The 14,088-nt window shown below is 41.1% G+C and overlaps 1 protein-coding gene across 2 annotated transcripts in view; it reads right to left on the bottom strand.

The window, feature by feature from the left end:
* Positions 1-14,088, bottom strand: part of SLC11A2 (solute carrier family 11 member 2) — an 80,118-nt gene that overhangs the window by 27,235 nt on the left and 38,795 nt on the right. For both annotated transcript variants that reach the window (XM_075851946.1, XM_075851947.1), the window contains exon 14: positions 2,275-2,348. In XM_075851946.1, coding sequence (XP_075708061.1) covers positions 2,275-2,348 — 74 coding nt within the window. The remainder of the gene's footprint in view (positions 1-2,274; positions 2,349-14,088) is intronic.

The raw sequence follows: 14,088 nt of genomic DNA, 5'->3' as shown, positions 1-14,088 counted from the left end.
CTTTCTCTTTGCCACTTGATTGCTGCTCAATTATATAGAGGCAGCAAACGTCATCCCACTTCTTCCCCTTGGCATCTCTCGGAGTATGAGCGGCTGCTTATACATAAGCTTGATCAGACACCCAGTCCGCAGCTATAATTAAAAGGATTATCCCAAAATTATAAATTATCACCTATCCACAGGATACCCACCGATCGTGAATGTGGGTTCTGAACACTGCACCCCCACAGTGAGGAGTTTGAATGGAACGGCAGTCGAGCAGGTGCCCCCCTTGCTCCATTCACGGACTATGAAAATGACCGAAAGAGCCAAGCAATGTACTAGACGGATTCCATCATTCCCATAGACATTGAATGGAGTGGCAGTGCGCAAGATCGACTGCCACTGCATTCATTGTCCTCAACAACAGTTAGGAGGAGTTTAGAACCCTCGTTCACACGATCGATTGGGTCCCAGTGGTGGGGCCCCTAGTGATAAGAAAATTAGTGATAATTTATGATTTTTGTGAAAAGCCTTTTAATAAAAACTAAAAAAAACAACAAAAAACTGTGGGTGGCAGCCAACCAGCCCACTGTACACCAGCCCATCTGGTATTTGCCAGAATTGCCAGAACAAACTTCCACTGCACACATAGAGAAGAGAACATCTTTCTCTCAGCAACATGGAGGATATCATACAGTAGTAATGAGAAGTGTAGCTGAGAATCCAGCACTAGGGTGAGCTATAACACTTACAATAATCAGCAGCAGCATCTCTGTGTCTCTCTCCAATGCCTCCCTCTCACTCTGCTCCCCCTTCTCCATAGAATTTTATGGACAGCTGTAACCTGATCCCTAAGGGTATGTGCACACACACTAATTACGTCCGTAATTGACGGATGTATTTCGGCCGCAAGTACCGGACCGAACACAGTGCAGGGAGCGGATAGTTCGTCGCATGTTGAGGAGACAGCTTAGCAGTAAATTCAGAGTGAGTGAACAATTAGGATGGGGGGGGGGGGGGAAGCATAATTAGTGGAGAAAGGGGTTTGTTTTTCTATTGATATATATTACAAAGTACCTTATATTTGCCTGTCCTATTGATTTATGCGACATTTTTTGAAGTTAGTCACCATTTAATAGTTTAGGAGATCGCATTTTAAGGCGGAGCTGTCACTGGTGCGCTGCCAGAGGATATCTAAAGCAAGCAGAGTTTCCCACCTGAGTGCATCATTTTAAGATTTCAACTAAAAGATATATTGTCCTGTATAAACCGTGTAGAGTCACCATAAGCCCCTATTAATTTTAGTGATCCACCATGATAACTTTAATGGATATATTTATTTTTTCTGCCCTAATAAAGTATATAACTATGATCATGTAATGCCAACATATAAGATTAAACTGAAAGCAAAGAGGTTATCAGAATACACATCCTATATTGAAGGTTCTGATAGGGTAAATTCTGAAATAGTAGGATCAAAATAAGAAGAAGTATGCGACAGTAGCAGAATAATTAGAATGGATATTAGAATGAATCTGTCAGGTCCCCTATGTTTCCTATAGGATATGATAGAGAGGGACACTAAGCTCAGCAATAACATAGTAATAAACCGTATCTTCATGTAAAAAGCAATTGCATTTCTGACAGGAGAAATAATTTATCCTTCTTCCTCCACCCACACAGAGCTCTGTCTTTTTCTATCCGATACCGGACATACCCGCTTTAAAGCAGTTGTATGAGATTAGAAAGACATGGCTGCTTCCTGTCAGAATTAGCACCATCCTTGTCCATGGGCTGTGTCTAATTTTGCAGATCAGCCTTTGTGTGTTATCTAATCTCACACAAATCCTTTAAATCCTAAGAAAGCAAGTGTTCCAGTAAGTTAGGGCTCATGCACAGGACCGTTGTTTTCTTCAGTGTCCGATCTGTTTTTTTTGCGGGTAGCATACTGAACCATTCATTTCTATGGAACCATGCACACACCCTTATTTTTTTCTTTATTGTGGATTCGTGTGTCCGTTCCGCAAATCATTGAACAGGTCCTATTCTTGTCCGCAAAAAACAAACGACAGCAGACAGAAGCCACTAGGATCCGCGTTTTGTGGTTTGCAAAACGTAAACCAACGTGTGAATGAGGACTTTGGAGTTCCAAAATCTGTTCATACTAAGCAGGAATGAACACCTGGGAACCTCCAATTTGATGGTCATCTTTACATGATCTCCACTAGAACAAGGAGCAAGATTATAATTTATGTATTGCATTGGTCACCAAAGACTATTTTTTGTACTTACAATCCATTAGCAAAGTCGTTCATTACAGGCCGAAGACTGGTAAAGGTCAGTACTGGTATCAAAGCAAATGGAAGCTTAAAAATAAAAGAAGAAAAAGGAAATCAGTCAAGTAGCTAAAAAAGAAACAATGATTAATACAGTTATATCCAGGGAGCAGTAACAATTTCCAGAAATCTATATAATTCATCAAAGTTACCTCACTCCAGTTAGTTTGAAAATAATTGAGAGATACCCCTCAACTGAATGCCATCATTTCCATTATTCTCTTTTAACTTTTGGCAAATGATATTGGAATGTCCATATATTTTATCATTTTGGCAAGTGGTTACGGATATACTATCTGATATCTTACATGTCCCAGTCCCACTGAAACCAGAAATTTGTCCATATGGACTTCTACAGGAAGAGACTTGGCTTTTTTTGGAGGGAAGACCAGAGCTATCCGATCAGTGAATCAAAGGCTCTAAATAGAATGCAATGATAATTTCAGAAAGTACAGGGTGAATGGTGTAACTCTCCTATTACGTTTTATGCCCCTAGCCCGAGACGCCTTCTTGAATAATGTACATGCCTAAAAAAATGTTTTATATTTCTCTGTGAACTTTATTAATGTATAATGTTATATATCATATCTAATATAGCAATACTTTTTCTATATCATTTTTACTGTATGCTGGAAGTTTAACCCTTTAATGCCGACAATCTGTAGATTCACATCCTATCTGCATATGCCCCGTGCAGCCAGGGCGTGAATCTACAGACCTCTGCATCTGCCGGCACAGCGCTTGGGGAGATCGCTCTGACGCCGGCAGTGTCAATGGCCCCGGCTTCCCAGTAAACTGTTCTCTGACGGCTACAGAGCATGTGATCACCATGATTAACCAGTTAGTGACCGACCCATCGTGTTTCTACGTCGGTCACGAACGGGCTTTATTCCGATGCCATAGACTTTTTACGTCGCGGCATCGGAATAAAATAGCGCCGCCGGGGGGAGGTTTAGCTCCCTGCTCTCAGCTGCCGGAGGTAGCTGAGGGCTTGGAGCAGTGACTGGGGACCGCTGTTTGTGGTCCCCATACCGGCGATCGCCGGTATTCAACGAATACCGGCGACCGCCGTTACAATAAATGTGCCTCAGCAAATTATGATTTTATCTCCTCTCACCATGTATGTTTGGTGAGAGGAGATAAAAAAAACTGTTTCTTAGGGCCCCTGCTGCCTCCGATCGTGTCCCCCGATGCCCCCCCCCGTCCCTAACTGCCGGGAAAAAAAAGAAAATGGCGCACGCATGCGCTTGTGTGTCTAAGGCAGCTATTTTGCCTGTAAATAGAAACTGATCAGGGACCCTGATAATTGGTCCCTGATCAGATGGTCACTGTGATATACCTATCACAGTGACCATAGTCCCATATTTACACAATACAGCACAAGATTTTTGCTCTTTCCCTCCCTCCTCTCACTGTAGTTGATCTGTGAGAGGAGAGAGAGAAATACTATAGAAATCTTGTGCTGTATTATACTGTGAAATACACCACATACTTACTCGCCAGTGTTCCGATATTGTCCGTAATCACCCCAGATTACCCGTAATCACGCCAGATTACCCGTAATTACTTGTTATCTCCGTAATTCTTTTTTTTTTCCGCTGAATTAGTTTTAGTTGCTGTAATTAACTGCGGTTTACCGTATTTTTTTACGTTAGTGTTGTGTCTATATTATATTTAAAAAAAAAAAAAATACAAAAGAAAAGTAAAATACCAAAAAAAAAAAAATGTACTGGTTAGTTTAGTGTTAGAAAATAATGAACCGCAGAAGCCGCAGAATGTTCTCTGCAGAGCAGGCATACGCCATGCTATGCTCTAGCGGTTCCGGCAGTGATACGGACACTGCGTCAGAAGCAGAACTTGGCTCAGAAAGCGACACAAGTTCTGCTTCTGCCACTGGACCCCCCAGCCCTATGGTGGTGGACGCAGCGGTCACCGGTGAAGCCTCAGGAGCCCGGCCTAGTACTGCAGTCCCTCCCGCAATGTGGGATCCTGCAGTTTCTTTCTCCACCCAAATTCCGCCATTTACAGCGACTCCAAGCATCAACTCTGATGTCACAAATTTTACCCCCTATAATTTTTTTAATTTGTTTATAGGCGATCAGGTCCTGGAACTAATCGTCCAGCAGACAAATTTATACGCCAGGCAATTTGTCACCCAAAATCCCAGTTCTTACTATTCCAGAGGATGGATCCCCACAACCGTCTGAAATGAAAACATTTTTGGGAATTACCCTAAATATGGGGATAGTAAAAAAAACTTCTATCCGCTCTTACTGGGCTACTAGCGCTATCCATAGCACCCCTGTATTTGCTGCTGTCATGACCTGAACGCACTATGAGACGCTAATGCGCTTCATGCACTTCTCGGACAACTCCCAAATCCCCCCAAGAAGTGACCCAGGCCATGATCGCCTCAACAAGTTGAGACCCCTCATCTCCCTCCTATCTGAGTCTTTTCTAAATTTGTACACCCCAGGCCAAAAAATAGCGGTAGACGAGTCCCTTATGGCCTTCAAGGGCCGTCTATCGTTTCGCCAGTATATCTCCTCCAAAAGAGCCCGATACGGAGTGAAACTCTATAAGGTGTGCGAGAGCACAACGGGCTACACCTGTGGCTTTTTCATTTATGAGGGCAGGGACCGCCACCTTAATCCCCCAGGATGCCCAGAGGATATTGGCATTAGTGGGAAAATTGTCTGGGAACTCATGGTGCCATTCCTACAGAAAGGGTACCATGTGTACACCGACAATTACTACACCAGTGTCCCCCTGTATAAGTTCCTCCATGCTGCGAATACAGGGGCCTGTGGGACGGTACGAAAAAATAGAGTCGGCTTCCCTCAACAGCTGGTGTCCAGGCGACTAGTAAGGGGTGCGTCACTCTCATTCACAAGTGACCAGTTGCTCGCAATAAAATGGAGTGACAAAAAGGACGTGTACATGCTCTCCACCGTGCACGAGGACACCACAGTGGCAGTGAGAGAGAGGAGCGCTACCTCTGATAAGAGGAAACCAGTCTGCGTGGTGGACTATAACAAGTTCATGGGGGGGAGTCGATCTATCTGACCAGGTCCTACAACCGTACCTGGTCAAGCACAAAACTAGGGCCTGGTATAAAAAGGTAGCGATCTACCTTATCCAGATGGCCACTTACAACAGCTATGTGCTCTACAAGACCCTGGGAACGCCCAGTTTCCTCCTGTATCAGGAGAAAATTATAGAGCACCTCCTGTTTGACTCCCCCGCACCTGGAGACTCCTTTGAGTCAGAGAATGTCAAAAGGCTCACTGAGCGCCACTTCCTTCACCCCGTCCCTGCCACTGAGAGTAAGGAATACCCCCAAAGGAAATGCCGGGTGTGCAGTAAACACGGAAGGAGGAGGGATACCCGGTTTTACTGCCCCATGTGCCCTTCAAATCCAGGCCTGTGCAACTACCCCTGTTTTGAGACCTACCACACCGTTTCTAATTATTAATTTTATCTATAATTTAGGGAACACCAAAAAGGGTGGGGTGGGGGGGGGGGATTCTTTTTAGGGAGTCCATTTCATTTATTCATATTTTATTTTTCGTTTCTGAGCTTTCCAGGGGAGGGAGGGATTCTCACGGGGAGGTAGTAAAGTATTTATTTCAGACTGTAAAACTAATTTTCCCCCTTTTTTTTTTTTTTTTTTTTATACATTTCTTGGACAATTAAATCCAGGACTTGATCACTCACAAATAAATACAGTTTATTGTGCAGGAGCCCACATCTGTCTATTCAGAACATGGACCCCACAAGTGTTCTTGAAATAAAAAATAAATGTGGGCATTGCATTTATTAGTAGATAAATCCAACACCTGCGACCCGTGCCGCCCCTGAATTAGTGGAAGTCGTGCATTTTAGCAATGGTTACAAGAATAAATTGGGTATGTATTTCCTTTTTCTTATGACTATGTCCTGCCACATACAGCGGTTACATTCCTAATTCTGTACCGTGATACGGGCATGATATTTTTTTTTTTGGAGGATCTCTAATAATCGAGCTGTTCCTTATCAATACACCATGGGCTTTGTTACGGTTCTTCTGGAAATACTGACATAATTTTGGGGATTAGTGATCCTTTACTGTTCCTATAGATGGTTTTGGACACTGTCCCTTTATATATTCTGTAGGTGATTGGTTGTTTTGTGCACATAGCAGTTCCTACCTTGCCGGGCAGGGGCCTGTTATGGTGTACCGCGTCACTTGGCACATTCATCCCTCATATAGGGATTGATGGAGCTAAAGAGACGTTGTACAACCAGTCACTGAAAAAAACAAAAAAAACAAAAAACAAAAAAAAAACTTGTCATGACAGCCCTGCAGGTGTTCTTCTATCTAGTGAACAGACTCCAACATAGTTGGATACATTTTCCTCCATTTGTTTGAAGATATTGCCCGTCACTCCAGTACAGTTTATTTTTTCCTCTCTGACTGATTTTATATTAGGACAGAATTCTGTCCACAATGACATAATAATGGCACCAACTGCTTCTTCAGCAAGACATAGTCATAAGTACAGGCAAATACGTCTATAGCGACATGTATCCGTTATGAATACACGGCTTCACTTCTCTTCTGTGCCGCACAAATTTATTAATGTGGCATATTTCTAACAAAATAACCTTCTACCACGTCTCCTCTATTTCATGTGGAAACGTAATAAGAGTTTGAAGAAAACATATACCCATAGTGTCTGAAATGATACCCATTATTTCCTACTTTAAAAAATTTTTGGTCCGCATGCCCACTACACCACTAGATGAATACCTTTAGGGGTTTAGTTTTTAAAATGGGGTCATTTCTGCATGTTTTTTTTTTTTGTTCAGGCAGCTCAATGCCTCTAAATGCATGATATCGGGCCTAGAATTTATTCAATTGTGCCCTGAAAGCCAAAGGGTGCTCCCTCTCTTTTTGGCCCAGCCACACGTCTAATAAGCAGATTGGGGCAACAATGAGAGTATTTTTGAAAACAGGAGAAACCGGGTGATTGATTTTGGGGTGTGTTTCTTCATTTTCATGTTCGCTTTACAAAGAAATCGGTCTTCAAACTGATACTTTTATGAAAAAAGTGAAGTTTAATTTTTTTTCACCTGTAATGCTTTAAATTTAGCAAAAAACTGTGGGGTCAAAATACTTACTATACCCCTAGATAAATACCTTAAGGGGTCTAGTTTTCTAAATGGGGTCGTTTATGGGGAGTTTCTATCGTTCTGGCAGCTCAAAACCTCTCCAAATGCACATTGGGGCCTAAAACATTTTCAAGCAAAATAGTCCTGAAAGCCTCCGGGTGTTCCCTTCCTTTGGGGCCCTGCTGTGTGTCCAGGCAATACATTAGGGTCTCAATGGGGGCATTTTTGAAAACAGGAGAAACAGGGTGATAGATTTTGGGCTGTGTTTCTTCATTCTTATGGTCGCTTTACACAGAAATCGGTCTTCAAAGTGATACTTTCATGAAAAAAGTGAGATTATATTTTTTTACGCCTGCTTTGCATGAATTCTTACAAAAAAACTGTGGGGTCAAAATACTTACAACACCCCTTAATAAATACCTTAAGGGGTGTAGTTTGCAAAATGGGGTCACTTGTGGGGGTTTCCACCATTCTGACACCTATGAGCCTCTGAAAACCTGGCTTGGTGCAGGAAAACAAAATGTACTTCAAAATGTATACAATTATTACTAAACTTGTAAGTCTTCTAAATTGCTCCCCAAAAAATTTTTTTTTTCAAAAGTGCTGCCAAAATAGAGTAAAGCGATGGAAATATATATTTAATAAAAAAAATTGTACTGTATGTATGTACATATGTGACATATTGCCGTTAAAAATAGGGAAAAATGATAATTTTTACAAAATATTTTTTCTATTTTTTTATTAATTTCCGTAAATCGTATCAGTCTACTTTTACCACTAAAATAAAGTACAACATGTGACGAAAAAACAATGTCAGAATTACTTGGATATTCAAAACTTTCACAGAGTTATTCTCTGATAAAGTCACACATACCAGATTTAACAAATCTGGCTTGGTCATTAAGGCCCAAACAGGCCCGGTCATTAAGGGGTTAACCAATCATGGTGATCTCTGAAAAGTTTGTTTACAAACAAACTTTCCCCACTTGTCTTCTCCTCTCAGCCTCCTTCACTCTGTCACAGTGCTTCAGAGAGAAGGAGACTGATCGAGACTAGACAGAAGGCAAGTAAATAAAAGCATTACATACCAGTGTGTCTGTGTGCACACACACACACACACACACACACACACACACACATATATATATATATATATAAATATATATACTTTGTATTCCCTGTGCCCCTTAGTGTTTGAATAGGCAGGCAGGAATAGTAGGTTAGTTAGCGTGATCATAAATTGTTAGTTAATTAAGTCATACATTAACTATTTAGTGTCATTTAATAAATTACACTAAATCTGGCATGTTTTTGATCAATTATTTCGTTGTAATATAAAATATGTGTTGCCTATGTAGTAAAAATATATATTTTTTGATAGTGTGACTTGTTGCGAAAAAAAACCCTAAAAAAATGGTTACGTTATCCCAAGTAGTTCAGAAGTTATGACCGTTGTATGCCAAAACTTTAAATTTAGGCCTGGTGATTGAGGCATCAACGACCCTTGGTCCTGAAAGGGTTAAAAGGACGCTTTATAACTGTACCACTTGTTTACTTTTAATAAAACAAGTTGAATTTGGGTTTTTCCAGAATTCTTACCATAAGCAGAAAAAACTACTAATCCTAAAATATTACAAAATCCACATTATTTATAGTTAAAATGTATTTTAAATACCTTACTAGATTTAGATTAGGGGGGCAGAGTTCTAACAATATTTTAAAAAAATCAAATGTCTTTCCACATCTCAGCCACGTTCGAGTCATTTTTTAGCTATAACAAAACCCAAATTTGCCTATAAGGCAACTACCCCTATTTTAACCCCTTCACGACTGCCATACGGCTATATACGTTCCAACTGCCGATGCCCGTGCAGTTGTCATGTATATAAACATTGGCAGCCTGGAACGGGGTTTAGTGCTGCTTCAGTGCGAGCAGCGCTGCGCTCTCATGTCTGCCAGGGCATGGAGAGCCCCGGAATACACCCCCCACTGTAGATAGCGCAAAGCGCCCTGTAGATAGCAACCCCCCGCTGTAGATAGCTTTGCACCCCTCCCCACTGTAGATAGCGCCACCTATACTCCCTCTAGGAGCGGAATCCCCGGTGTCAGGGATTCAGCTTCTAGAGAGAGCCCCTGATGTCACTGTCCATTTGGACAGTGACATTAGGGGCTCTCTCCAAGCGTGGAATCCCCCGGCCAACACTCTGGACAGTGACGTCAGGGGCTAACTCCTGAAGCGGAATCCCCGCTCAGGCAGGGGATTCCGCTTTTAGCATTAACCCCTGATGTCACTGTCCATATATGGACAGAGACATCAGGAGCTCTCTCTATGAGCAACAGTGGTGCCATCTACACCGGGGATTCCGCTCCTAGAGGGTGTTTAGGTGGTGCTATCAGCAGGCAGTGTGGTGCTATCTGCAGGGGTTGTGTTGCTATCTGCAGGGAGGTGCGGCACTATTTACATGGGCACTGTTATTATATGGGCACTACCTACAGGGGACACTGTGGCGCTATCTACATGGGCACTATCTACAGTGGTCAATATGGCACTATATACAGTTGTATTGCGGTACTATCTACATAGGCACTATGTTGTTTTCAGGTGGTTGGGACAAAACAAACTAACAAATAAAATGTATCCATTTCTTTTTTTAACGTCCATGAAAAACAAATGGCGGTTAAAAAGACGGCCGGGAAATGGATTCAAATTTTGATGCAAAACAGCCATGAAAAACTGACAGTTGATCCGTTGTTAACTGCCCTTTTTTTTTCACGTCGTGTGAATATAGCCTTCTTCACTCTCCCCCCACAGCGACCCAGCGTGACGGAGAGAAAAGACGAATTGTTATGAGCTGTACAGTGTGTGTATGTGTATATATATATATATCTCAAAAACAAATCACATTTTTAGTGATTTGTCTGCTTATAATAAAAATAAAAAACACGGAATTAAACTAAACTAGAAAATGACAGCCTCATAAGTCTTGTAAAAAATATAAAAGTAAAAATAGTTGCAATATTCAAAGCGGTTGCAAAGATATTATCGTTTAAAGTGTAGTACTGAGACCCCCACCAAATCGCTAGAACGAAGCAGAAGCGTTTGTGTGAGCGCTCAGCTGCTTCGTGTATGTTCGGCTTTTTCCGGAAAGCCAATGTATCGGAGTACAGGCTCATAGACTTTCTATTCAGTCCGTACACCGATATATTTATTTCCGGAAATAGCCGAACAGACACGAGGCGGCTAAGTGCTCACACAAGCACTTCAGATGCTTCGTTCTAGCGATTGGTGGGGGTCTCAGTGCTCGGACCTCCACCAATCCAAACTACTGATATGTCTCTATGACATGTCAGAAGTTTGTCAAACGCTTAGCTACACTTTAAAGAAGTGCATATCAAAAATGGAAAATTTTACCTGGACACAGAATCAATGACCCTTGGTCATGAAAGGGTTAAAAACTATTAACAGAAGGAATTACATTTTTTTTTTTCCACATAATTCGTAATAATGAAAATAACCTTTATTAAAGGCACGTAGCTATATTTTAGCTATATTCTCTTGCGAACTTGGCTTTCAATAACACGCTAATTAGGGACAAGTCAAAGGCTAAAAGAGGGATTTTTTTTTTGTCTCCGAGAGAAAATTTTTTATATTAAAAACGTATAAAATTTTCCAACATACCTTACTTTCGTTAATAATTCCTCGTGGTTTTCAAGATCTTCGCTTGCGGTCATTCAATAGGAATTGTATTGTTTACTTTCAGTGGATACAAATCTATCCTGGTCATGCGATAGACACACAGGTGCTGGGCTGATTATAGTAATGCCTCATACATACGACCATGTGTGCTGGTCGGGTCCCGTCAGTGATCTGTGGAAAGATAGGACATGTCCTATCTTTTCACAGATCGGAAAGTCGGGTGGGTCCGTGATTATTATCAGGTGCCACTCAGTGCCGTGAAAAACGGCTCGAGTGGCAGTCGGTCATGTGCAACGGGCATAAAACAGTATGTGTATCAGAGCTGTGCCATGCGCCTCTATGTCCATCATATGACGATGGATAGATTTTTATGACCCGGGAGCATAGAATTAGAGTTCCTATTAAATGATTCACAGCAAGTACAGATCTTGAAAACCTTAAAGAATTGATACCAATTGAAACCATATTGGAAAATGTTATAACTTTTTAGATTAAGATATATTCAGCAAAAGAATAACATTTATTTGTTGAAACTGGAATGCCCCTTTAACGCCTTAATGACCAGGCCTGTTTGGACCTTCATGACCAAGCCAGATTTGTCAATTCTGGTATGTCTGACTTTATCAGAGAATAACTGCAATAGTTTTGCATATCCAACTAATACTGACATTGTTTTTTCGTCACATGTTGTACTTTATTTTAGTGGTAACAGTAGACTGATACGATTTGCGCAAATTACTTAAAAAATACAAAAATTGATGACATTTTGTAAAAATTCAAAATTTTTCCCTATTTGGAACTGCAATATATACACACACATACTGTACATTTTTTTTAAATTAAATATATATTTCCATCTCTTTACTCTATTTTGGCAGCACTTTTGAAAAAATAAAATAAATTGAGCACTTTAGAGGACTTACAAATTTAATAATAATTTTATACATTTTGAAGTACATTTTGTTTTCCTGCACCAAGCCAGGTTTTCAGGGCCTCAAAAGTGCCAGAACAATAGAAACTCCTCATAAATGACCCCATTTTGAAAACTAGACCCCTTAAGGTATTTATCGAGGGGTGTAGAGAGTATTTTGACCCCACAGTTTTCTTTATAAAGCGAACATGAGAATGAACACACCCCAAAATCTATCACCCTGTTTCTCCTGTGTTCAAACATACCCCCATTGTGGCCTTGATCTGCTTACGAGACGTGTGGCTAGGCCAAAGAGAGGGAGCACCCTTTGGCTTTCAGGGCACAATTGAATAAATTCTATGCCCCATATCATGCATTTTAGAGGCATTGAGCTGCCTGAACATACAAAAAAAACCATGCAGAAATTACCCCATTTTAAAAACCAGACCCCTAAAGGTATTCATCTAGTGGTGTAGGGAGCACGATGACTAAAAATTTTTAGAGGCTGAAATAATGGGTATCATTTCAGACACTATGGGTATATAATGTTTTCTTCAAATTCTTATTACGTTTCCACATGAAATAGAGGAGACGTGGTAAAAAGTTATTTTGTTTGAAATATGGCACATTAATAAATTTGTGCGGCACAGAAGAGAAGTGAAGCCGTGTATTCATAATGGATACATGTTGCTATAGACGTATTTGCCTGTACTTATGACTATGTCTTGCTGAAGAAGCAGTTGGTGCCATTATGATGTCATTGTGGACAGAAAATTGAGGAAAAAATAAACTGTACTGGAGTGACGGGCAATATCTTCAAACAAATGGAGGAAAATGTATCCAACTATGTGGCAAACTCGAGTCTGTTCACTAGATAGAAGGACACCTGCAGGGCTGTCATGACAAGCTTTGTTTTTTTCAGTGACTGGTTGTAAAACGTCTCTTTGGCTCCATCAATCCCTATATGAGGGACGAACGTGCCAAGTGACGCGGTACACCATAACAGGCCCCTGCCCGGCAAGGTAGGAACCGCTATCTGTACAAAACAACCAATCGGTTAAAGAACATATAAAGTGGCAGTGTCCAAAACCATCTATAGGAACAGTAAAGGATCACTAATCCCCAAAATGATGTCAGTATTTCCAGAAGAATTGTCGGGAGCAAGAGGTCCTGCGAAAACCCAAATGTAGTAAATGTATTGATTAGGAACAGCTCTATTATTACTAATCCTCCAAATAAAAAAAGATCATGCCCGTATCACCACACAGAAATATTAATACAAATAGTAACAGCTTTGTTCGGCAGGACAGTCATAAAAACAGTCAAAAGAAACAAAACGATCAAAAATATGAAAGAGGTAAAATATTTTCTGAAAAAATTAACTCTACTACCTCTCCCAAAATAATTCCTCCCCACTTGGAAAGCCCACAAACTAAAATGAAAATATAAATTAAAATGAATTTCCTAAAAAGACGCCCCTCCCCCATTTTGGCATTCCCTAAATAAAATTAATAATTGTAAACTGTGTGATACGTTTCAAAGCAGGGGTAGTCGCAGAGTCCTGGTTGAGATGGGCACATCGGGCAGTAGAAGAGACGATCCCTCGTGATTCCATGCTTACAGCAAACCCGGCACCTTTTTTGGGGATATCTTTGCGTCTCCGTGGAAGGGGCGGGGTGAAGAAAGTGGTGCTCTGCAAGTCTTCGCACATCCTCTGACTCGTAGGGTTGTGCAGGGGCATTGGAGTCAAATAGGAGACGCTCAATAACCTCCTTCTGGAACTGGAGGGAAGGGAGTGTACCTTGTTTTTTTAATATAAAGTACAAACCCATTGTAGGTAGCAATCTGAATTAGGCAGATTGCTACCTTTTTGTACCAGGCCCTGGTCTTCCGCTTCACCAAATACGGTTGAAGCAGATCTACACCCCCCATGAATTTATTGTAGTCTGTCACACAGACAGACTACGCTTTTCCACGGTGGCCCCCCTCTCTCTAACTGTTACCGTGGT

Source organism: Rhinoderma darwinii, chromosome 2 (assembly GCF_050947455.1).
Source record: "Rhinoderma darwinii isolate aRhiDar2 chromosome 2, aRhiDar2.hap1, whole genome shotgun sequence".
Classification (NCBI taxonomy): Eukaryota; Metazoa; Chordata; class Amphibia; order Anura; family Rhinodermatidae; genus Rhinoderma; species Rhinoderma darwinii.
The sequence above is the reverse complement of the archived record's forward strand: the minus strand, read 5'-3'. Positions and strand labels throughout refer to the sequence as shown.